At 40.7% G+C, this 27,260-nt stretch overlaps 1 protein-coding gene across 1 annotated transcript in view; it reads right to left on the bottom strand.

Moving 5' to 3' along the window:
* trpc5a (transient receptor potential cation channel, subfamily C, member 5a) overlaps window positions 1-27,260 on the bottom strand; it is a gene marked incomplete at both ends in the record, with an annotated part of 112,325 nt that overhangs the window by 29,681 nt on the left and 55,384 nt on the right. The window contains 5 exons of the mRNA XM_079257986.1: window positions 6,938-7,059; window positions 7,791-7,991; window positions 14,002-14,141; window positions 17,433-17,631; window positions 18,532-18,669. Of these exons, the coding sequence (XP_079114112.1) occupies window positions 6,938-7,059; window positions 7,791-7,991; window positions 14,002-14,141; window positions 17,433-17,631; window positions 18,532-18,669 (800 nt within the window). The remainder of the gene's footprint in view (window positions 1-6,937; window positions 7,060-7,790; window positions 7,992-14,001; window positions 14,142-17,432; window positions 17,632-18,531; window positions 18,670-27,260) is intronic.

The raw sequence follows: 27,260 nt of genomic DNA on the forward strand, positions 1-27,260 counted from the left end.
GACTTTCATCTACAACTCAAAAACATAAAAACAGAGAAAAAACTCTTAATGCTTCAAGAAAATCAGTGTGCAGAATGACGCCTCTCCAAATTGATGCATAAAAAACCAACTTTGGATCTGGAGCACATTGAAAATCAAACCAATGAACTGGGAGTAAAACACACCCCTGATCCGGATCCTGACTGAGTCTATTTAAAGATTTATGTTCCATTTGGTTGGCTCTTCGATGGACTGGCGAGCTGTCCAGGGTGCACCCCGTCTTTTACCCAAAGACTGCTGGGATAGGCTCCAGCTTCTCCGTGACCCCTCATCGGACTAAGTGGTATGGATAATAAATGAATGAATGAATGAATGTTATAATTGGGTGAATCAGAAACCCAGAGGCACCCATGCTGGGAGGGAGAGAGAGAGAGAGAGAGAGAGAGAGAGAGAGAGAGAGAGAGACATCCAGACAGTGTTTAAATCCCAACAGAGGGAGAACTGTGTACGAGAGAAAATGGAGTATTTACAGGAGCTGTGAGAAGACAAAGAGAAGAGAGCGAGGCAACGACACATAAGCAGTGTGGTGTGAAACGATCCAACACATTAATGGTGATAAGTGTGTGTGAAGTACAGATGAGTGAGATGAAGAGGAGGGAGGGGAGACACCTGGGCAGGAACAGGAAATGATCCTGTGAAAATAACTTATAAGTGTGTTTGTGTGTGGATTACAGCACGAAGGAGCCGGATAAACACACACACACACACACACACACACACACACACACACACACACACACACACACACACACACACAGAGAGAGAAAATAAACTCGGCATCGTAAACTCCTGCATTCATGACAAAGACTGCTGCAATATCTCCATTTGTTTTGTGTATTTCCTCAGCTGTCAGTGTGCCAGTCTGACAGTGTGTTTGTTTCAGAGCGACACTGACAGAAACTTACTCACATTGACCAACGACGGCGATATTAAAACCCTTTGTTTATTCAGATGTTTCATTTTAAAAATGAAATATATATACATACATATATATACACATATACATATATATACACATATATATATATATATATATATATATATATATATATATATATATATATATATATATATATATATATATATATATATATATATATATATATATATACATATATACACATACATACATATATATATTTATCAATTTTACTGAATTTATCAACTTTCTACACGATTTATCAACTGTTATATCAGCTGTGAACCTGCCATTGACTGGCTATGAAAAAAAACCCCAATATTTTAACAGAAATCTGCCACTGAAAATAGTGGAATTTTCTTTATTTGAAAATTATTTGTGCTATGAAAATCTGTTTCCTGCCGTATTATGTTTTACATGTGTTTAATACTGCAATAGCATTCATGAAAGACTACATGGCCAAACCCCGATTCATCCATCAGCCATTGATTGTCCATTTTTCATGCTCCTGCGTAGGATGGTGCTCATTTGGAGCTCGGGGGCAGTACTCACTTTTCCATACCAAGAGGATAGATGTTCCGCAAAGAGAAAAGACACCCAGCGGAGTGAAAAATGGACGGGTAGAAGGATAGAGACAACAGTTAGGATTAAAACTGAGCCAAGAACTACACATATTAAAACTACGTTTAAAAGTCTCTTTTAATGTTTGCTTAACATTTCAGGAGTTTCTGGAGTCTGATGCAACATGTTCTACTTCCACAGTTAGATCAAGTGAAAATGCTTTGCATGCGATTTCTGCAAAAACAGGAATAATTCACACAGATGAAGCTGCAGGAAATGTATGAATATGTGTCAATAAATGACTGCATGAGTTCAGACTAGACCTTCCTTGAACCTTAGTGTTCCTCCTTCAGCAAACCTGATTTAACTGAGGGGCCCGCTTGTGGTTAAGCTCCACAGAGGTGTGATATTAGATGATAAACATGATGAATGGCAGTCCCGAGGCAAAGCATGCTTGTCAGAAATCTTGTTTGACTTTTTGCAAGCTCAGCAGGGAAACATGCCGCATGACATTAGCCACAGAAATATTTCTTATTTCTTCGTTATCATATCCTTTTCTCTCATTTCCATCTACTTTTCCAGCACGTTGTTGTTTTAATTTTTGAAAGCTGCTATATAAGTAAAGTTTTACTTTACTGACGTTCCTCTTTTCTTTTCTCCCTCATGTTTCCTCTGCCAGTGCTGTGCTCATTTTCTAAAGATTGAGACGTTATGATGAGTTAAATTTCCTGTTTCCTGCACTGTTTATGTTTGACACAGAACACTGGTACACAGGCGGATAGACAGTTTTGTCCCTCTCCTGTACCAGTTACTTGCGTAATGTGGCCACTTTCAACGGGTTTAGCTGTCCGAGAAAATGGAGCAATACTACCGTAAATCACAGGGGGTGCTGTTTGGTTGTACAGCTGACACACAACCAGCGTCATGTCCTGTAGGTTTTCCATGTATTCCTGCTCAGACACATCTAACTCAAATATAATGAGTCATTATGCAGAACTTCAAAGGAGGTTTGATCCATGAGCAAGTAAGGCGTTAATGCATTGATACACTGAAACCTGCAGGGCTGTGGTCCTCGAGGACCAAATTTATACTCCCCTGAAATAGTTCATTCATTAATTCATTATCCAAACCGTTTAGTCCGATTAAGGGTCGTGGGGAAGCTGGACCCTATCCCAGCAGTCTTTGGGCAATAGGCAGGGTACACCCTGGAAAGATCACCAGTCCATTGCAGAGCCCTGAAATAGTTAACTGATGTAATTCACTGAAAAACTGGTGATAAAAGTCAGGTTGTGTCACAAGGTTTGTATACCAAATAGGGCTGCAACAATTCGTCGACAACATCGACAATAAAAATTCCTCGGCGCGAAATTTAATTGTCGACCCATCGTGTTATAAACGGCCGTAACGGCTCTGCTGATAAAACACTGCGCGAGGCAACTTAACGCCATGGCTTTTCAGACAGTATAAGAACTGTTAACATCAAGTAAATGACTTAAAGCCCCACAGGAAGTGCAGGGAGCAGTATTGTCATTTTGTGCAGCGTCTTCTTAACCAACGACGAACAACTCAAGACCGATGGCAGCGCAACCTAAACGGTCGAGTGAAAACAGCTTTAGACCTCGTGCATCAAAAGTTTGGGAGTTTTTCCAGCTAAACAACCCATCCAAAAAGGTTAAATGTGTCGTCTGCCACGCAGAGTTAACATACCACGGCAGTACAGCAGTTATGCATGTGAAGAGAAAGCACCTCAGAGTCATGGTTTCTGCTAGCATTACCGAGTAGTTACGTAGTTTTGTCATACCTGTCAAGTATCCCGTTTTGGCCTAGAAACTCCCGTTTTTTAAGGGGTCTTTGCCTCAACTTACTAGATTGTTATTTTCCTGGAAATTTGCCAGATTATGAAAAGGGGTGAAAATAAACCGACACGATTGTACAATCAAAATATTTTATTTATTTTGTTTTCATTTTGAGGCAAATTCTGTAGTTTGGATGTGATATTATAAAGACGTTTATTTGTTTCAAAATAAATCTGTCGTAAGCTGTTAAGCTTATATTTAATATTCAACTGGTTCAGGAATCATTTACTTTACCAAAGGACATTATGTTGTGATCGACTGGAAATCTGGTCGATATTCATATGATGCAAATGAAGAGAGTGGGGTAAAATATACTGGAGCTTGTAAAACAAAAAAAATAAAAATAAAAAAGCTGCATCAATTGGAAGCACATATGGCATGTGTGACAGAAATAAACGTGACTAATCGACTTATCGAAAAAATAATTTACAGATTAGTTGAATATTAAAATAATCGTTAGTTGCAACCCTAATACCAAACCTTGTGACATTGTGACATCTCTGATAAATAAATTTTTAAAAAGATGATATAAGCAAATGAGATGCGTGTCTAATCCGATATTAGCTAACAATGTACTTTTTAAAGATACTTTGGTTAAGGTTAGGTCAAGTTTTTCTTTACAATAAATTAATAAAAAACACATTATTTGTCAACTGTCCCAGAATGAGATCAACTACTTTGATAATCTGTTGCTGATTACATTTATTCAATAACCATACATCACTCTGTCGTTATCATTAATGAAGCAGATACAGTTTGGAGTTGAGGGTGTGATCTGTTGTTTTAGCATTTGCTCCCCTCACAGTCCCATCACTGTACCAAGCATTTTACTGTAATGGAATCAATAACAAATCAATATAGCTATTATCTAAAGCAAACCACACTCCTCATCAAAATTCAGCTCACTGTTCGGCTTGGCTCTCGCAGTGCCTCGCTCAGCAGCGATACCCAGGACCTCTGCTCTGCATGTGTATGTATGTGTGTTACAGCTGCTATCCCAACCATAATTCAAATTCAGCCTCTCAGTCAGCTAAACCTCAAATTTCCTTTTCCACGTTTTCCAATTTCCCTGCTTCACACCAGAAAGAAACAAACACATTAGTATTCCTCACGCTTTTTTTTTTTTTCTTTAACTTGACACCAAAGATAGTTTCTGTGTTATTATAAGGTGCAATGATGTATAAAGAGAGCATGTGTGAGTAAAACTGCATGGACTGGTTGATGCAGCACTTGCAGACATTCTGTACTCTTACAAAAATCCTGACAGTTGAAGCTAATTTGCATTGACCATTTGTCTCTGGACATTTGGACAGCCTTTGAAAATGGTATGACCACCATTTATGGAACAATCAGACCCAGCCATAGTCTCTTCAGTGAACAGGAATTGTGAACTCATGTTAAATGCTTTACTGTGTGTCATTTCTAAGTGCAAGGTTGTAATTCTGAAAACCTGTCACTGGATTTTACGCAAACAGATGTTTTGAATACAGTCAAACAACAGCTAATATACAGATAAATATAAATCCTGCAGTGCCAAGAAACCCTTTGCTTTGAGCTGTATGACTTGAGCAAAATGCTAATGCTAATATGCTAAAATGCTAAAATGCTCTTTCTGGCCAAGGCATCATTAAATCTTTGTTTCCTGTCAATCTTTTTGTAAGGTTTAAAGAAAGTTGTATGTCTGAGTAGGTTGTATCACATCAAAACTGATTGTAAGGAACAGTTAGCATTCTGCTAGGAAAAAGGCTATTAAATCTTCTGATCCACAGCATGCACAGTCTAACACTGCACTATGCTTCTTCTGTTTTACCACTGCTCTGTGAGATGGAACAGAGTAACGACAGCATCTTCTTTGCAATATCATAGCACAATCTGTTAAACTGTTAGATCAATGTGTTAGAAGAATTGCAGTGTCAATATGTTTATGTTCAGATTAGTTTAAATGATTGCATGTTGACATTTGCATAACTGCACTGTTACGACCCCTGATGGAGTTTGTCCAGGGGTACAAAGGGGTGGCAACATTAACAAAAGAAAACCAGGAAGATGCACAAATGAAGGCTTTATTTTAGGACCCACTAGTCCTTAAAAAGCATCAAAAGTCACAAACCAAAAGCCAAAACAAACCCAACAACAAAAGCATAAACCAAAGCTGGCACCAACCCAGCTATAATCACAAAAATGTTCAAAACACCAAACAGTCAACCTCATTCACTGTCAGTGAATGAGTGGCAAGCTGTGGCACCAAGGCTCAACCAAACACAGCTGCCTCGAAGGGATGGTTGTTGGTAGCCTTAATTCTGGTGCTCAGCAGAAGATCTGGCCAATCAAGGGTAGGTGGGCGTGAGGTGAACAACCAGCATCCAGCACATCAGTCTGAGGGCAGTGCCAGGATGAAAACCAGATGTATCCATCTCCCAGGTGATGACGGTTTGAATGGTGATCAGCTAGACAGGCCATGGACCGTAACTGCACTAAAAACCATACAGCTAAGCTGACAGAAATGTTGTTTTCTTCTCAGGAGGAGGAGCGGTCGTCTTTCAACTGGAAAGCTGGGAGATTGATTCCAGGCTCTACTATGTGCCAAAGTGTCCTTGGGCAAGACACTGAACCCCAAGTTGCTCCCCGATGTGCCTATCGGGGTATGAGTGTGTGTGTGTGAATGGGTTAATGTGACATGTAGGGCTTTGAATGGTCGGCATGACTGGAAAAGTGATAAATAAGTAGATTTTCATTTACCTTTTCCAGTGTTTGGGCACAAACCAAATTTCAGCCTGATTAAGGTGCTTAATTTAGGAAAACTGATTGAACTTCATCCTATCTGGGAAATAATGACTGTAAAGATTACTGCAATTGTTGAATTGATGAATAACCAATAACCAATGTTCATTGCTGCTCACAACCATGTAGCTGATTTCTCTTATTTCTACTGTGTATTTATATTTATTTATCTAACTCTTTCTCTCGTTTTTTTTCTTATTCTTTGATTATTTAATATTAGTACAACTGAACTGAGAGCAACTTGCCACCGGAGACAAATCCTTTTAGTTTGCACGAACGAATAAAGAGATTCTGATTCTGATGCAGAGATGATAAAAGGACATAATTTAGATTCAGTCTTTAAGGATTAAATAGTTGGACCTCAAATTTTGGGTTATTTTAGAATGCTGAAAAAAATATTTAATAAGGCAAATTAAAACTCTAATGGCACCAGATGAAATGAGTTTATCACAGAAGTATAAATAACATCTGCTAAAGGTATAATACACACACTTGGGAAACAGTTGTGCTTTTGGGGAACACAAAGGAAGGATTTTTCTCATGTGAAAAGATTTTTAAGCATCTTAACAGCAGGAAGAGAAAAAGCTTTTCGGCTGCAGATGATGCAACCAAAAAATTCTAGGTCATGATTAAAAGGATCAAATATTTAGATTTTTATCTGAATCTGTGTAACATTCCTTTTCCATTTGGCTCTCTGAAATATTACCGCATCTTTTTACATCTTCTCCGCTCCTGCTAACACACATACAGACAGTGTGTGTGTCCTTGTGATTGGACTCACGTGGAGAAGGCGTTGTTCTGCCGTTCACAGCGGATTCCTTTGCAGTTGCTCGGCTCTTCTGACGCCTTGGTTTCGTAGTAGAAATAGAGCTGGTTTAATCCATTAGCAAATGCCAACAGTACCTACACAGAAACACACAAACACATCGACATTAACTTCTCCTAAATATACATAAATGCCTTTGACAAAGTGGTTTTGGTACATGAACTGACCCTCTGCTCTCTCAGGCTGTTTTAAAACTTAGCTTTGATCTTAAACAGGTCAAAAGCAACAAGGGTAGTCTTATGTAAAGCTGCTACTGAGTGAGCATGAAGCAGTGCTGTGTTGGTGCCTTGGGCTCGCTGTGATTGGCTTGAAGACCGTGAGGGGCAAAGCAATCCACATGTGGATTGTATTGTGGGTTAGACGATCCCTTGGGATGGGATTAATGAGTCTTCATTGTAACGAAATAGGCCCATAATGTCCTTCTGCAGGCAGTCAAGGGTGCAGCATGCTGATAACTCTCTTGCTTTCATCTTCATCAAAGATGCAGAAAATGGCAAGTAAAAAGGAATAGAAGACCAGTCTTACTCCCCTCTCTTTAAATACTAATACTTGGCCGGAAACCTGTGTCATTTTTGGATAAGTCTGCGCTTACTATTGTTTCAGCCGGTGCATCACTTACTGCTGCAAGGATAAAATACAGGAACATAAGACTGAACTGTGTTAATGGGAGAATAGCTGTTTAAAGCTATAGCTTAAATTAGACATATAAATGAAATGCTCCCAGAGCAGACAAAGTACAGTAAATAACTTATCAGAAGAAAAAGCAGCAGCTTAGTGTTGTGCGTGAGGAGTGTCGTTGGCATCCTACCAGACAGTAAATGAAGAGAAACTTAAGGATGTCCAACAGCATCCTCCCCAGTGAGATCTGCAGTGGCCCGAGGTGGGAGTTGGCGGTGAAGAGGGAGATGAGTCTGAGCGAGCTGAAGATGTTGGCGATGGCAAACAGAGCCTCGGCTATCAGCGTCGGGTGCCACATCTCCCACTCCTCCCTGGGTCGAGAGGAGTTATACTGGAAGAGGAGGAAATGAAGAGAGGGAGGGTGAGATGAAGGCATTAAGATGAAAAGGAAGAAGAAACCAGATATATAACAGGGTCAAGTTAATGCAGAGAAGTTTTGTTCCTTTTAAGCAGAAGAGGGAACTGTAGGCGGTATGACGGATAAAGTCTGTCTGGCGAAACTGTAGCTGAAATGTGGAGGAAAAATATTGAGATTAAAACAGTTAATTCATTAGAAGATGGAAAATAACCTTCAAGTCAAGAATTTTATACCTCACTTATATAAGAGATTGTAGTTGAAAGAAGGCTGTGACCTCTGAGCCTATTCTAGATAAGCTAAAGCTCCACTACATGACTTTGGTGTAGTAATGTAAGTTTTAAATATGCTTAGGTTAGATATGTAATGGGCAGCTGAAGGCAACACTTGTGTACAAATAAATGTCTGACTATATAGAAATCCATAAATGTTGATTGCATCAATAGTGATTGCCCTACATGTCTGTGGGTTTTTGTGTCTCGGTTTTGGATTTATCTTTTATTTTCTTTCATTCTAATATCATGTTTTGTTAAACAACTCAAGTTTTTAAGGATCACTGGAGTATCATAACATCATAGGCTTTGTTGATGCTTCCTAAGCCAGGTTTCACACTGTTCATATTCTCTAAACTCTGTTGTCTACGTTTGAATTTGTTCGGTCGGTCACTTTATTTAGCTGCATATCTGCATTTATCTGGTTTCTGTTCCTGATAACTGCCTACTAGATTTCTGTTTTCATTTCCGGGATCACTGTGTTTGTGACTCCAATGGGTTCTTGTTCCTCATTTTCTTCGGATTTGGGATTTGTGTTTGTTTGATCATGGACTTTCTTGATTATCTTGCCTAAGCAGCATTTTTGTTAGCAATTAAAGACTTTTGCTTCCTGTGTGACACGAATAATCTATCCTATATAGCAGAAGCATTAGACCATGCTTAGCCTAGCTTAGAGTAGAGAATAGAAACCTAAATTTTACAAGCGAGGACACCCTTTGTCCAAACTAAGACGTCATAAACAAAATTAGCATTTGCACTAAAAGCTAAGCTAGCTTTTTCCTCCTTTCTGAGCTAGCTTTTTCATCCTAATATTCATTAGCTGTGTTGCAATTCAAGGTCTACGCACTTGCAAGTGTGGATATGTTGATTACATACATCATATTTGCACACCAAGCACTGCCCTATTTAGAAGGCTCCTTCAAAGCCACCCTACAAACTTGCACTTTGTTTGACATGTTGCGGTGCTACTTGTGGTGGATCCTTCGCTGCCTCTTTTCTCATAAAACTGAATAGAAAGAGCAGCAGTCGGGATGGATGGAAGGATGCATTTAAAATTAAGCTTCACATATAGGAACTTTTAGTTAGCTGTGTAATTTTGGAAGCAACCAAAATGCAAAAGGAGGGCAGTATAGATGTCCAACTTTGCTTTTTCTTTTGTTGTTGTTTTTTTTTTTTTTTTTTTTTTTTTGTTTTTTAGATAAAAATCAAATAAAGTTTAGTTTTATTTGACACAATGGGAAGACAAGCTGGAATGACAGTAGCATTGGCTTGTGGGCTACAACAAATTCGTGCATGGGTCTCACCCACAATATTTTTCACTGCTTGTTTCCTGAACAAGGCACGCTCTCAGTCTGAGGCGAGCTCATCTGGGCTGACCTCGACATGTTTTTTCGATCTTGACCCACAGCAAAATCAAAAGAAATAAAATGAACATTTTAGGTTCCATTTTTTTTTTAATTTTCTTATATGTATATATATTTCTGTTAAGTGGAACAGAAAAACACTTTAACTGGTTAGCTATATCATTTGCAGTTGCTAGGCAACAGCAAACTGGAGCACTATGGGTAATTCTCACTAACGTTGAGCAGGTTTGGCGTGAGCAGACTCTGGATTGGGATGCAGGTTTTGTCTTATACAGACACCTCAGCATCTGCTTGCATCTCTCCAAAACTCTGTTTTGTAGTTATTCTGCTTGAATGAATCAGAGCCGAGTGGAAAGGAAAGCTTGTCCTCCTCCAGATGGACACTAGTTCATATTACTCATTACTGTGAGATTTAAGACTTTTTTTAAGGGGGGTGAAGAGGCAGAAAGAGTATGTTGCATTCTTTAATTAATGATGATGATTGCATGACTTGTTGTCTGTCCAAACTGCTAGTCGGTCTGATGCTGGTCTGACACCAGTGATGATTTCTTTTAACATCCAGAAATGTCTTTGAAACTCTCCATCTTTTTTTTCCTCTTTCTGACCTCTTTCAGCTCTTCTTCAATTTTATTTCCTCATGTTTGTTTCATCCTTTCACTGTTAACCTTCACACATCACGCAGGTTTTCCTTTCCAGCACCCACTTTTCTATTTTTCCCCTCAGTCCCGCTACTGTCTCCCAGTTTCTGACGCGCTGCTTCATGCTCATTCCAAACTCCGCCATCAGACTTCCACCGGACCTCTGTCTCATTACCTATGCCTCTATTAACATTCACCATCTTCTTAAACACGCATGCACTCTCTCACAAACACACACACACACACACACACACACACACACACACACAGACAACCGGAAGCAGACACATGAACACAGATGCATGCTCACTAATTTATAGCCTCTCGCTCAGATGCACTCGCAGTGTGTTTGTGTGTTTCACACACTTACACAATGACAGAGCAGAACCTTTGGGGATCCCAAAAGGATTTTAGATGATGATGAATATTTAAAGAAGAAATAAAAAATACAAAAGTTAAATCCAACGTGCCCGTAAGCTGCTTCTGCATTGGAATTTTAGTGCAACCGTGTGTTGGTGTGCAGACTTTACGGGGCTGCATGTATATCTGTATGTGCATGATTATAATGCAAAAGTATGAGCAGGACCTGTGTAGGAGGGCTGATTGCCGCCATCGTGAGTCACAGCTGCCACAGATGGCCCAGCCATTTGGTATGTATGTCTCTGCATGATTACACTATTTGCACTTAATAAAAAGATTCATCTTGTATGCAAAACAAAGTATCATTAAAGCTGTGAGATGTGCTGGGGGAGGAAAATTACAGGTATCACAGTTTGACAGGGGAGGCTCTTTTCTGCAACAGGTCATCACATCGGATTTTTCTCAGTTTTCAGTCTGAATCAGTGATTTCAGCGGGATATAAGAAAGAAAAAAAATGGATGTATTGATGTTCTCCTATCCACTTATACATCACCTGTTTGGTTTATAAAGAAATGCAGTTAAAGCCATCTTTTCACTGGGCCACTTTACAGGCTCCCGGCTTGAGATTTGCTTATTTTTGCAAATACTTCCTAAGCAGTGAGTTTTGTTGCAGTGGGTTTAGTCTGCAACGCTGTTTAGGGAAGTTACACTTGGTAAAGAAACCTCCACCTGAATGCCAGGATCCATCGTTTTTCCAGCTGAAAACTGCGTTGTATGAAGACGATTAGTGTTACTCAGCTGTTGAGCCGTCTGAGTCGTGAACTAAAATGTCAAAAGCCGGACAACCAGCAGACTGTTTTGGGTCAGGTCCAAGCGGCAACTTCTGGCGGTTAAACGTAAAGCCTATGTGAAAGTGCATAAAACTGCAGTTCCCCCTTCATCCACTTAGGGGCTGCAAAACAGAGCAAATCCCCATAGACTCCCATGTTAAAAAGACCAACTTCATGGCAGAAATAAACATGTTTACAGCCTGGTTCAAAAAAAATCAACTTTCGGTTGCATAGGTCAGGTTTACCTTCATGACAACTGTGGGGGGAGTGAATTTTTTTCTAACCTGCCCGTTTTAAAGTAATTTAATCCCAAAGTTTGGCATATTTAGGGGCGTCTCCTTCTGATTGACATGTATCAATCTCCTGCTTCAAGTCAGAAGAACGCACCCAGAGAGTACCCAGAGAGAATCCACATATACTGGGAGAACATCCAAACTCTGTTCAAACCTTCCCTCAGCCGAGGCTCGAACCAGCTTTAAAGTGCGAGGCTGCAGTGCTAACCACTATGCCACCGTGCTGCCCGTGTCTGGTTAAGTCCTGTCAAGAGCTACATTGGAAACATTAAGCCTTCCTATAAAAACAGGACAAATCATTAATAACAATTGCTCTGAATGGTCAGAACCCCAGGTGTCTCTTTGGGGGACTTCCTTGGTGTGTCCCAGACCCCAGGTAGGCAATGACGGATCTAAAGTCCAGTTCTGGTCCTGGAGGGCTGCTGCCCTGCACATTTTAGATGTTTCCTGTTTCAGTCTGACTCAAAATAATGGCTCTGGACAACAAACCGTAGAAGGAGTTCCATTTCATTACAATCAGGTGTGTTGGAGCGGGTAAACATCTAGAACCTGCAGGATAGGCCGAGGACACACCTGGTCTAAACACCAGAACAATCTCTTGTTCAAGTTCAAGTTCAAGTTTATCTATTTAGCACATTTCTACAGCAGCAGCTGCCCAAAGTGCTGAACAATAAAACACAAACAACAACACTCCACAATTTAAAATTAAACACTGCACATTAAAAAAATAAATAAAATCTGGACACAAAACAAAAATCAAAATAAAAGTAAAAAAATTAAAATACACAAAGAAAAATCTCAGGTATGACCAAATTCCAGAGCAAAGAAGTGGGTTTTAAGAACAGACTTAAAATCAGAGACAGATTGAGCAGCTCTGATGTGAAGGGGAAGGCTGTTCCACATCTAAGGAGCAGCAACAGAAAAGGCTCCGTCACCCCTGGATTTTAATCTGGCCAATGGGACCTGAAGTAAAAGTTGAGAAGAGGACCTAAGAGTCCTGGCTGGAGCATGTTGATGTAACAACTCTGACAGATACGAGGGAGCCAAACCATTTAAGGCTTTAAAAACAATCAATAAAATCGTGTACTTTAGTTATCAAAAACATCAAAAATAAAAATGTGCTGGCTTTATAGAACACTGTTTTATCTACTTTGCTCTGCAGAGTCGCTTTTTTCTTTAGCAGGTCATAGTTTCTTCATCAGCTTCGTGTTCAACTGCGACTTTACAGCCCAGTTTCAGATGCGCTCAGAGCGTCGGGCTCTCCTTTGTCTCAGCTAGTCGTTGATGTTGTGTTGCAGTGTCGGCGCATTTCCAGCTACAAGTGACATATTTCCAGGTAGAGTTCATCTTCCCGTCTGTGGCAAGCTGCCATGAAAGCCACCTTGCTGATGAGCTGATGACCGGCTCGGTCCCTCAATGCATCAATCTCAATTCTGTCGTCATATTTTGTTTGGATTCTGACAAACTCTCAGCGGTGGAGGCTGGTTTTGTGTTTTATGTTCACACTGACTGTGTAAATGCTTTATCTATGTGGTGGATGCTTGAAATTCCCAGAGTTGTTTTAATGGCTTTGTTGGCATGTTGCTTCATTCTTTGACAAGATGCCAACGCTGGATGTTAAACTAACGGCAGGTCTCATATTATACCATCAGATACCATGTGCAAACAACATGAGTGCCACTGCTTAATAACTTTTCTTTTTTACTGTAAACAACCTCTTTTAATAGTTGTTTCCATTGTCCCACTGTCCCTGATATGAACTGTGCATGTCCTTCCAATAAGAGCGGAAGTTCACTTCTTTTATTTAACATTAGAAAATGATTTATGATCTAATGAATCATGCATAACTTACATCAGAGTTTGCAAACTAACAGCCTCGGCTGATCTACTGCTGGGTTTTCTTGCACGTCACCAACAACGATCAGTCAGTGGAGCAGCAGAAATCATCTGCGCACGAGTCTGAAATGCTGCGTAAATCATCCGTCTTTTGTTATTCAGTGACTATTCTTCACTGTTTTCACAGAGCAAACAAAAACACTGCAGACATTTGTTTCCATGCTACACGTAGTGCTGTCATTCTGCTCTGCGTGCCAAACCGTATCACTCACTCATGTTGCCCTGCAAGACCATTAAATATTTATTACATCATGAATTGACTTTCTATCGTTTCACTGAGCCCAGTTTCCTCCTTTTCCTTCTTCTCTACACGAGCAGACGAGCGATCTTTACCTTAACATAAGCCACTATCTTCAGCGATATGGTGGCCAGGTAGAGGGAGTTCATGGCAAAGTCCATCAGGTTCCACCAGTCGTGGATGTACTCTGTGAATCCTCCGTCCCACATCTCCTTAATCTCTGCCCAGATGAAGCCTGAAACACGCAAGCAGACGCACACACAGCTGGTTATTTACATGTTGTACATGTGTCAACTCTCATCAGTGCTAGCAGTCTGTTGAAGCTGCCTAATCTGAAATGTGGAGTTGAGATAAATTGTTTTTATTACATAGAACTTCAATTTAAACAAACAAAAAAAAAGAAGAAGAAAGGAAATAAAGAAATGAGAAGAATTATATGACATTGCTTTGTCATTTCAGACAGAGGTACAAACGTTATCACCCTCATAGTTCCATTTGTCTTTTATGTTGCCATGGTTATTAAGTCAGTTCATCCACTAGTGAGCAGTTCTGAGTTCAGAGTTCACCTCTACATTTTGACTCCAGTTGGTAGCGGTAATGAAACGCTGAAAAGTTGCTCACAATGGACCAAAAACACCAGAAGAAGAAGAAGAAAACCCCCAAGTTTGCACTGTTCTCCTTAACTTTTTCCACATCTGCTTTGGGGGCTTTTTATTTGGCAACATTTTTCATCCTGCATCGTCTTCTACGCCTGTTTGGGTTGTTGTGACGGGGTCGTCCTGGTCGGGGTTGTTGGTAGGGGTTCTGTACTGGTGTGGGCCCTGGCCTGCCCCAGCCTGGGCGTTTCCTGTGGCGGTGTCTCTGGTGGTCATTCTTGGAGCGGCTTCTGATGTGGACGGATCCTCCAGGACTCGCAGCAGTGTCAGGCCAGATACAGACAGACAGAAACCTGAAGCTAGTTTTAGTTTGGGATTTGGGGGATGGATGGAGCTGTGTGTGTGGTTGTGTGAAACTGGTTTTATGACAGAAAGCACTTTGCAATGCATCTGTAGGAAAAGTGCTTTATGAATAAAGTTTGATTGATTGGTTGCAAATCAGCTATACAACTTAATGCTGTGTGATTTCTGGTGGTATTACAACAACTTTCTGTGTCAAGTGATGTTAGTTACTGAAAAACAGACAAATTACACACCTAACTGCTGCAGGAAATGTACAAAACTGTCCCTCTGTGGATCTCGTCCAGGGTAAAAGGACTCTTACTCTGTTTCAGCTGTTAATCTTTAAGTCAATAATCTTTAAGTTCTAGATTTAGACGTACTCTTGCCCTAATTCAACCTAGTCTCCTAAATGTCACTCATGCTGTACGCTATCTGCTGTTCCATCTAGCATTGTTACCATTTTTAACCTGAGAAAGGGATTCCTGCATTCTTACAAGAAGAACATCCTGCACATGATAACTCTGCACCCTGGACATATTCAGGCTTCTGTTGTTGCAAATTTCTAACAAGGCAAGAAAACAAAAAGTAACATCTTGTTCAACCTGCTCATAAATCAAGACCTTTAGGCTCTTTGAAATCTCTTATCTTTCTTGAAGAAAAGCATCTAATGCATCTTGCCTGATAGAAAGCATCTCTCCAACGAGCACCTCAGGAACATTTATTCTTCAGTATTTGAACAACTTAACGTGAAGCAGTTGTCTCTAAACTCTCCAAACAAGCAGCTAATTGTTGCGCCTCCTCCTTTCTGTCAGTAGAAGTTTGTTTCGCGATCTAAAGTCATCTAAAGAGAGGAACTGAGGATACAGGGGATGAGACGGTGCAGAAGAACAGATGGTTTTGTATTTTTCACAGCGATTGTGGTCCGGTTCAGAACCGATTCGTGTCAACTCGAAGGGGGAAGATGGAAATGTAATCACTCATTTTTCACACCCACCTACTCACACCCACTAACACATACGCACAACCACGTCCCACACACTTGCCAGCATCTGAACACACACCTCCGCACACATACACACACTTATGAGGACACAGTCGGGGGCCTCTTGATGGTTTTGCAATCAAGTGAAAAAAGGAAGAGATAAGTTGTTGTTTTTTTGAGTCATTTCATTCATTCTTGATAAGAGACAAGGTGGCCGCTCGCCGACACTCATCCAAGTCGTTAGATTTCATCTCTCAGACCTCAACAACAGATCCGCATCAGTTATGTAGCTTTAATACTTTATATAAGAGAAAATCTCAGGCCGGCAGGCTCGATCGAGACTAAAAGGATCTGTATCAGTAAATGATTCAGTCCCAATGCTGCTTGGAGAGTTTGAACGGCTTGTTTGAAGGACCACAAGGAAACACACCTGCTTTACTCTGCCTGAGATGAAATATGATCCTTTAATGCATAAACTGGAAATATGTAAAGATGATGTTCAATCCAACGTTTTTTTTGGTTTTGCTCATGATTAAATTCCCAGTTTCTCAAAATATGACATTTAAACATTTTCACTAACTCGTCCGTTTGCACTGACCCTTCCAACTTTCATTTATTCATGTTTTCCTAGCCGCTTAATCCGAGGAGGGGTCGCGGGGAAGCTGGAGCCTATCCCAGCAGTCTGTGAGCAAAAGGCAGGGTACACCCTGGACAGCTCGCCACTCGCCACTCCATCACAGATTCAGTATTGACAAACAAAAGTCTGATGAGTCCGTTTGGATCAGAATGTCTCTTTTCCACTGTTCCCACTAATCAGAAACCTCTTCGTGCATCTTCACACGATGAGGACAGGATCGCCTGCCCAGTAGGAGGCTGTAGTGAGTCTATCACTGGGAAATGTCAACGCAAGCACCGGGACACAGATGTTTACTAAAGGTTTAGCAGGCAAAAACAGGTTTCTTTGGCAGGTTAGAATGATCTTTGACAATCTTTAATAATCCTCTTTTCTTCATATTCTTCAACTCTGCTTCAGTGTAAGCCATTTTGTCGGAAATAAAACAAAACTCCAATAAATGGGAAAATACAAAACAATCAGCCAAACGTCTGTCGATTCCTGGCTTCAACCTGACTATGTGCTGAAGTGACCTTGTGCAAGACACTGAACCTCAAGTCACCCCTGATGTCCCTGTTGGGGGGCGAGTGTGTATGAGTGTGTGTGATTGGGTGAATGTTACAAGTCGTGTAAAGTGCTTTGAGTGATCGGCATGACTGGAAACGCACCAAGCACAAGTCCACATATCATTTCCAAGCACAAGGGTCTATAAGCAGAGTTTCTACCAAACGTTGGTGTAATAGAAACTTTTCGAACACATTAATCCAGTGTTCCCCACCCAGGTCCTCGGCACCCCTACCCCACATGTTTTATAGATAACACTATCTGGAAACACTAACTGGAAAGAACAAGGTGAGGAGGTTCAGTATTCTGACTCGGGTGTTTTGGGGGAGGAACACGCGCAGCACAGCGAAGCCTGATGGCCTGGACTGGGAAACACTGCAGTCTCTAAAGGGTTAACGTTGCTATCATCTTAGACCAAGAATAACTCACCCAGCACCCATGGAAGAATCATCCACTCCACAACGGTGGGCGGGGGTCCCTGCATGTGTAAGTTGGTGCGGGCGATGTGTTGCGAGGCCAGCAGCAGGAGGAAGAGGAAGGTCAGGTAAGACGCTGTGTGACAGATGAACTTGATGAAGGGCTTCTTGATGAAGTTTCCCAACGCGCTCTTTGGAGCCAAAAGGTAGATCTGAGGAGGAGGAGGAGGAGGAGGAGGAGGAGGAGGAGGAGGTAAAACATGGTGGATGCATTGAAAGACACGAGCAAAGAAGTTCCAGTTTAGACAGAAAGGAGAATGGTGGACAAAAAAAAAACCAACAACTTGCTGATGCCTCAATCTGTTACTTTTACATTTTTTACTTTCATGCTTCTTCTGCACTTTTTAAACTGCAGTTCATGAGGCAGAAAGAGAAAAAGAGATGAGATTTACTCAGATCAGAACCCACAGTCACCCTGTAATACCTTCTCCATCAGAACCCTTGTTGCTGCCGTCAGAGTCGTTGCTGTTATGGCGCTTGTTTGCTCATTCTGCTCATTTACTCGCTGCTGGCAACCTCAGCTAACTCTGAGTCACGCCAGGAAGGCTTCCAATGGAATTAAATTTCACAGAAACAGTCGGTAACAATGAACAGCCGCAGACGGAGATATGTTTACATGCATTACTGAAACACTGATATATGATCACATGGAGGCAACTCGCCGATTAACACAGTTTAAGCACTTTGCTTGAATTAATTGCTCACATCAGCATTAAAATCAGAGAAAAAATGACTAATCTGAGTCCAGAATCATGTCTCATCATCCAAGTTAGATTTAAATGACTCTGGAGAAGTATGGAGACACTTCTTTTCTTAATGTATTGCAATGAATGGAAACGGTAGGACAAAATCATATCATATCTTTTCCTAAAAAGTCTCTGAAGTGAAAATATAATGTCTTAGCTTTATATATATATATATATATATATATATATATATATATATATATATATATATATATATATATATATATATACACACACAGAGAGGATTCCCATAGGACTCAGGAAAATATGATCTCTTCCACCAACCCATAGAAAAATGTTTCTCACCAGTGAGAAGACAGGAAACAACAGTCCAATGATGAAGCATGTGACCAGTTTGACCGCCCAGTGTCGTCTCCTCCAGCCTGGAAAGCCGTCGTACCACAGCGTGGCCAGCAGCTGCTGGCAGTTTGGCTGCGCCACAAACTGAAAAACAAGAAACGGGAGAATTTGAGTTTATTTTTATCACAAAAAAATGCAGAAAAAATCCCAAACCACAACGAAAGTTTTGGGTTAAAAGAATAAGAACAGCTGTTCTCACCTTTCATACAACAACTGGTTTTTTTTTGCAACATGCAGCTAAAACATGACTGAAGCGAGAGCTTCAGAATCCCATTTTCTGGCCACCTTTGATGTTAGATGTAAGCATAAAATAAAAACTTAAACATATACAAACTCTATAATAACCTGATAATAATGAGATTTAATATTAGGTCTGGAGACTGGCACGGCTACTCCAAAACCTTGATATACTTCTTACGGAGCCAGTCCCTGGTTATCATGGCTGTGTTTTGGGTCATTGTCATGTTGGAGAACCAAGCCACAACTGATCTTCAATGCTCTAACTGAGGGAAGGAGGTTGTTCCCCAAAATCTTGCAATACATGGTCCCAGTCATCCTCTCCTTAATACAGTGCAGTTGTCCCCATGTGCAGAAAAACACCCCCAAAGCATGATGCTTCACAGCAGGAATGGTGTTCTTGGAATGGTACTCATCATTAATTTTCCTCCAAAGACGGCGAGTGGCATCAAGACCAAAGAGTTTTATTTTGGTTTCATCTTTCTGCCATGTCTCCTCTGGATCATCTAACTGGTCTCTGGCAAACTTAAGACGGTCCTGGACATGTGCTGGTTTGAGCAGGGGACCCTTCCGGGCCATGCATGATTTTAAACCATGACATCATAGTGCATTACCAACAGTAACCTTGGAAACAGTGGTACCAGCTATTTTTAGGTCATTGACCATCTCCTCCCGTGTAGTTTTGGGATGAATCCTCAGCTTTCTTAGGATCATTGAGACCCTACGAGACGAGATCTCTCATGAAGCCCCAATCCGAGAGAGACTGACAGTCATGTTTAGCTTCTTTCATTTTCCAATAATTGCTCAAACGGTGGCTCTTTTTTCACCAAGCTGCTTGGCAATTTGCCCGTAGCCCTTTCCAGCCTTGTGAAGGTCTACAATTTTGTCTCTGGTGTCTTTGGATAGCTCTTTAGTCTTAGCCATGTTAGTAGTTGGAGTCGTACTGGTTGTATGGGCTGGACAGGTGTCTTTATGCGGTTAACAACCTTAGATTATGTCTCACAGTGGACATGTATCTGAGATGAGAATTTCAGACCCCTTCATGATTTCTAAGTGGGAGAATTTGCAAAATCAGAGGGTGTTCAAAATTTTCTTTTCTTTACTGTAAATATATAGAAAGTAATTCAAAATGTTTTGATCATAACGCTGACAGAAATTGTCAGCGTTGAAAAACTGTACCTTAAATTGTCTGAATAAGCTCATATGGCTCAATCAGCCCGAGTTTAATCTTCATCTGTCAGTCGTTATGGCAAAACAAAGCTTCCATCTTTTCCTCACAGGTCTGTAGCTGCTCTTTTGTCCAGTCTGCTTTAATTTCCATCTCATTTCAGCTTGTACACTGACACTGTTGGCATTGCACCAAAGGCTGTTTGTCCCGGTTGGCCCTTCAGCTGCCCTCTGAGACACCAAGAAACCAGCCAAGTCCCCCTTGTTTGCTGTTCTTTCCTGGCAAATCTCATCTTTCTAGTTTCCATTATAGTCCTTTATTTGCAAGCTGGCTTCTTCCTCCTTTCACCACATTCTTCCCTTTTTTCCTGTGTCATGTCTGCCTTTAGGCTTGGTAAAAATCCAAAGATTATAAATTAGCTTCATACTCTGAAAAGGCTTCAGACAGAATGTTATCTATCACTTCAAGCTGTGTGTGTGCACAAGATAATGCTAAAAGTCTGTTTTCCTCTTAAACATCCTATCAAATAAATGGGTTGAATAAACATCCAGCTCAATAAAGTACATCCAACTTTATACAAGGTCACACAACTGTTATAAACCAAACATTTAGCTAAAAGCTGAAAGAGGCAAACTGCCAAAAAGAAAAAAAAGAAAAAAAAAAAAAACACCTTGAGCTGTCAATCCGACATGATTTCCTGCTACTTTTTGACATTTGGCTGTGGCTGCGGGTTCCAACACTAACTTGTATTCATTTGCAAGTGGGTTTGCTTTATTAACAGTTGGCTTTAGTCTTATGTGGATCAGATATCTATCTTTTTTCCCTCAGTTGGACTTTAAACACAGCAGCATCATGTGCTGTGTGAAGGGAGCTGTCCATGGTGCTGATCACACCATGCAGGAAACCTGGAGGAAACGTGTGAAAGATGGTCTTGCATCCTGCTTGCACGCCTGCTGGTGCCACAGTCTAACAGAGATATAAATGATCTGAAAATGCTGGATTATGTTCAGTTCCTTCATCATTTATTTAGCTTCCAGTGTTTCCAGCTAGCAGAGTACCGCAGGGTGTGGTTACCTTTCGAAGATCAAGGTAAATAAATTGCAAGACTTTTCCATAAATGATCTATTTCATGTCTGGAGCACAGATGCAGCAGACCCTGCTGTTTCTAAAGCTCATTAGAGCTCCTCATGGAGGTTTTTACAAAGCTTTTGAAACATATTCCCAACACACGCATGCATTCATACAACGCTCGTACCATGTATACAGCATGCAGAGCTTTTCCTCTGCACACCTGCGAACATCAGGAGCGATGAGAGCTTCAGTGTCTTCCTCTAGGAAACTTCAGGATGTAGATACTGCTGGGCCTGAGTGGTGAGTTGGAGGAGAAGGACTCTACCTGGTACACACACCAGCCCGAACCCAGCTGGTTTAGAGACTTAGGCGTTTTACAATATTAGCTACTAATGTAGCAGACTGTTTCATGTTTACTTACTATATATTACTTTTTACCTTCATGCAAAAAACATCTAACCAGCAGAACAAAAGCAGGAACCTCCTTCCATTCTGGGCTGCACAGCTGTTTGTATGAATCCTCTTATTAGCAAATCCCAGTTGGCTTTCAGAGCCAGTGAAAGCTGACGGTGACGTGTGTAGAGTCTGCAAATGTTTCATGAGAAAACACTTTGTAGTTGCAGCCAGATGAAAGGTTAAAGACGTATAATTATTATTTAACGGTAAACTGCCATTAAGCCCTGAGAGCAGAGTGAAGAATCTCGCTGTAAAATAAGGATAAAATACAAATGCATTTACAGTATGTTCACTGCATATTACTGTATTTTGGATCCAAGTACACTGAGGCAGGTTAAGATTAGGTTTTACATCATTCCATTGCAATACAGTGTGATAACAACTAATCCCATAAATACACTCCTTATTCTACATCATTGTTAGTATTAATCATGTCATGCAGCCATGCTGCTTTACCGTTTGAAGCCAGTTTGGTAGAAAAGTCAACATTTCTGATATTGATGCTGAATTTACTGAAAGGAAAGAAATTTCCACAAGTGTCTGGATAAGACTAGCGCAGATTTGCCTGTGAAGTTGCATATGAGATGTGTAGAAAAAACCTTAGAGATGAAGTTTTAAACCATCAAGATCGTCAATCTAACAAAACAAAAAGAACATAAAAACTAAACAATTGTTTCCCATTTTCCAAGGTATAAATGATCAAAAGGTAGAGATTGAGTGGCAGCGCTGTGACCGAGGCAAGATAAGATTTGAATGAAAATGATGGAAAACTTCGTAACGACATTGTCCCTGTATCCCTGTAAAGGTGCCTGTTTTGTCGATATTCTGCCATGTTTTAATGTGAGCTGATGGCAGGGAAATATGATAACATGCTCTGCTCTTTTAGCAGCATTTTTCTGGATGCTTTGGGCCAGGATCCCACCTTCTCATTACGTACCAGCAGGCATCCTGTTCAAAATGCAGCAGCGTACACACAGAAGCTTTTTCCTAAAGTTTGAGCACAATTAACCACAACTTCAGAGTGCTCCAGGTCTTCAAAGGCAAGTAAGTCACTTCATTTTATTTACATAAAACTTTTAAAAGTCTGGGTTGAGGCTGTTAGTTTGCCCTAGGATCAGCTCTGTCAGGTTCACATCTAATATTTGGAAAAACGGGCACTCCTGCCTATATGTGTAATTCTTCTTGCATTGCACTTCTTCTTTTGTTGTATATACCATTTTATTTAGTTCCATTTTATTTTATTTTTCTATTCTAAGGACCTGGATTCTGTTTTCTTAATAAAGCTTGAATTTAATTGAATTCAAAGAAAAAGTTTTTCAGCTGTGAATTTACTAATTATTACTATGTTATATGTCAAAAGTATTATGTGTAATCTTTTGCTTCCAATTATCTATTAGGGGGCAGAAGACAAGTATCACGTTGTTTTCAACAGTTTTTACCATAAAGTGATGCAAAATGTTTGGTTAACACTAGAACCACCAAGCGGGTCATTTTTACCTCTTTGGCTCTTCAAACACTTATATCTCTGTTAAAATAAAATCCCTATCTCTCCAAATGCATCACTTTTCCTGAAATGGGTCCAGTGAACTTAAAGTGAATTTTGGTGAGTGTGTGATCACAACAAAAAGAACACACCACTCCTGGTTGCTTCGTAACACACGTGAGTTTGACAGCTGTCAAAAAGTGAGTAGGAGGGTTTTATGATAGCTGAATATGAGAAATGGATAAATACAATAGATATATGAATGCCAAAGAAGCTTGATTATTATTTCAAGAACTGAGTGATGGAGAAACTAGCTCTGGATGACGGTGGAGGATTCTGATGAGACGGTGGAGGAATCAGTAGCTGGAGAAAGGGATGATCCGTCTCTTTTACCTGATAAGGAGTCATCTAGTGAGTAGGAGGAGCTGATCACACATCGCCCCAATCACACGTCGTGTTTGTATGCCAGTGAATGAAAAATAAGTTGAAGAGCAGCGTTTATTTATCTTACTGTAAAATTAATTAGAATATTGAATTATGTTATTTTGTTATTTAATATATGTTTTTTACTGTTTAGCTAGTTTTTTTTAAAGTCTCAATTATAACTATTAACATAATAAATGGAATCAAACAACTTCAAAGCATATTTGCATTATTTGCGCTGTTGCAGCAGGGGGTGGTAAAAATGACCCTTCTCGGCGGTTCTAGTGTTAATACCCGACAGGTCCTGGATCTGATCTGCCGTGATGAGGACGAGGCTGATGCCATGTTGGAGGAGATGTAATAATATTTTACCTCTAAATGCTTGAAACTGTCCTACAGTTTTAAAATGCAAAGGAACATATTAAACATATTCATCATGGTTTCACATCTTGGAAAAACCGGAACGTTACACCATGTGAGACAGGGGTGTCCAAAGTCAGTCCTCTGTCCTGATTTTCTATGTATTTCTGCGTCAACACACCAGACTCAAATTAAATTGATCAAACAGCCTATAAAAGTCTGCATTCTGACTCATTCATTCGACTCAGCTGTGTTGGAGCAGGGATGCATGGAAAACCTGCAGGATTGTGGCCTAAAATCCTTTATGTCTTGTATAAACATCTCGTCTTCCCTCTGCTTTCGTTTTATAAGTGAAATGAGCAGAATACAAAGGGATGTGTGTGTGTGTGTGTGTGTCCAAGAGGTAATAAATGAAAAACAAGCTTTATCTTTATAATAAAGTTGACATAACTTGTGTCTTTTCACGTCTCGCGACCAGCGACGAGGATATGACCAGACACCCCCAACACGTCTCTGCATTCACTGATCCGGCTCGTTCAGCCTCTTATCAAGCTGTGTGTTTTATGAAAATGTGTGTGAGGAGGAGAAGGGGATAACTAATGTATTTAATTAAACAGATGAAACGATAGAAGCGGAAAACTGGAGTGAAAGAGGAAAGGCGAGAGATAAAAGTGTTAGAAGTCAAACCAAGGAGCTCGTACCCGCTTCCTGTTTCTCGCCCCGCCTACTCTTCATCCTTTTCTTTCAGATGCCTGTCATCAGTCCTACTCATTCATCCTCACTGCTCCTCCTCCTCTTTTTCTTTTTGTCACTTCTCTTCCTCTCTTCTTCCCAACCCGTTTATCTTTCCCTATGCTGCATTCCCTCTTGCTTTCTTCTCCTCCATCCTTCACCTCCTCTCTTTCCCTTGTCTACTTTCCCTATTCTCTCCACATCTTCCCTCGCTTGTCTCCAGTTTGCTTTCCTGTTGCCATGGCAGCAGTATGCTAATGAGGGAGTTGATCTCTCAGCTGCACTAAACTACAGCAGTCTGCTCGTTTCTCTGCTTTTCTGTTTCAGACGACATGTCACCGAGCTTCAGTTGGTAAACATTGTTAGTTTACGACTCAGACATAAGCAGCCCATGTTGGCGTGACATTCAAATGCAAATGCGGCTTCCCAACCAATCAGGGAGGAGAAAACAACAAACAAACATGAGACATAAGTGTGTTTTTTTTTGGTGTAAGTTACACACAACCTATGAATCAGCTCATATTGCGTAACATGCTGGGGAAGCTGGGGTGGTAGGTGGTGTGTTTCATCCCCACTGGTCAGCCAATATCTGCCTGCAGCAGCAAGATGATCAAGATAAATGGACGGTCCAGGCAGTAAAGAGGCCGAACATGGCGTGTGAATCGGTGTGTGGTGGGCGATAAGGCGGGCCGGTTGATGCGGATGATGACAATGGCGTAGTTTTGCTGTTGGAACAAACACTCAACCGAAGCTCAGACAAAGCAGACCCCATTTATTTCTTTAAATGGGAATTTCAGGACAGACTGTCCACTCTGTTGTTTGTAAGGGATCAGACTGGACTTACGTGATCAGACGGGACCGGCCGGTGTTGCTGTGGTAACACTGGAGACATCAGTACCTGCTTAGCTGATGCGGCTTTTGTATGCAAAATTTATTCCAGTTTTACTTGTGCAGACGACGGCCTTCAGAGCTCCCATGTCCAATTTATTCCAGCATATGTCCACACCGCTGCACCCTCCCTGTTCTCTGTAGCACCCATCCAGACTGCCTTCAGCCTGGATCTGACATCTGTTCCAACTCTCTGCACACAAAGTCTTTGCACGGTGGCTAAATTGGTAAAAAAAAAAAAAAAAAAAAGAACATCTACGGAGGCTCTTCTGTAGCTTTTTAACTTTTTCTAAACTCTCAGCCAGTCAGAACGCAGCTAAGGCTGTCACATATAGTTGTGTGTCATGGCGGATTTCTGTAAATCCAGTTTAAACAGCCAGAGCATCCAGCTAGAACCGTATTTGTGCAAATGCCAGGCTTTGCAAGAGGATGTATGTTATAGGATCCTCTTGCAGTAACTAGCAGCAGCATTCACACACACACACACACACACACACACAGCCACTTATGCTGCAGCGCTACTAAAACACTTGAGTATCTTTTCATATCTTCACACAGTCTTTATTTCTTCTGAACACTGGGAGAGCACCTCATCATCACCGTGCTAAATTTCCAATCCATCATAAATTGATTTCTATGCTCCGTCTCCTCTGGTCCCACCGCCCCTCCCAGTCCCAACTGGCCAGGTCAGTGGAGTGACAACTGCAGAGGAGAAGGTATTAAACGTAATGTTAGCGTGCCCGAGGCACAAAATTCACACTTTTTAATGCTAAGCCAGAAAGGGGGCTTTACATAACACAGACTGCTTTGCTCCTGGCTGTGATGTGCCGGTTGGGGCCAAAAAGAAAAGGAGACATGTCTGAAAACGTCTCGGAGGGATGAGGGGATGTGAGAAAGAGGGGAGAGGCTGGAAAATGACTGTTAGAAGTAATAAATGATCCATTTTTTTGTCTTTTAGATGAACTGTGTTAACACAACAAAGGAAATGTGTATTATGTTAAAGCTTTTTATATAAAAACAATGTGTTTAGATCTGTTCACTAAAAACTAATTACAACTGTATTACATATGCAGGTTTGCATGTGAAAGTGCACTTGCAGCTCACTTGTGTTCACTAAGAATCATTTATTAAATACTGTAAATATTCTCATCAGCTCATCTTTATTCCTTTCAGATGCAATGACACGGGCGCTTAAAAAAAAAAAAAAAAAAAAAAAAAAGAATCCTTAATAAATGCACTGAGTCATCCAGAAGATGCTCCAGGGAGTTGACAAACACAGGAGTATTAGCCAAGTGGAAAACTTGGCTCTGCAAAAGGGCCTGAACTCCCGTTTATTGAACTGCTTACTGTGAGTTCTGATGACTCATGTTAACCTACTGAATGAAGCTGCAGCCTGGAGTGCAGCAAGATGAATAGATTTTTACATAATTTGCATTTCCACTGCTGCAGCAACTTGTACAGGAAGCTTCCACGGGTTACATGATGGATGCTCAAACTGTTATACAAGGAATCTGATTTGACTTTCGCCCACAAAAGTACGGCTGGCCAATAAGACCAAACGCTGTTTACAGACGATTCTGCTGAGAACTAAACAGTGTATTCCACGTATACCAGTCATAATAATGGAAACCTTGGTGATGCTTTCATTTTGTTTATTCATAGTGGTTTTAGTATTTTCTACGTTTATGTTCCTCTAAGTGGAAATAAAGTTTTACGTTACTGTGATTTAATAACCTTGTTAAGCGTTAAGGTCTTTGTGGATTTATTCACATGAACTGCTCTCTTTAGGACATCAGACAGGACGGGCCAAGTTCTTTTGTTTGATATTAGTTTTTTTTCTTTACAATTTGTGCACTT

This window comes from Telmatherina bonti (assembly GCF_933228915.1).
Source record: "Telmatherina bonti genome assembly, chromosome: 18".
Taxonomy (NCBI): domain Eukaryota; kingdom Metazoa; phylum Chordata; class Actinopteri; order Atheriniformes; family Telmatherinidae; genus Telmatherina; species Telmatherina bonti.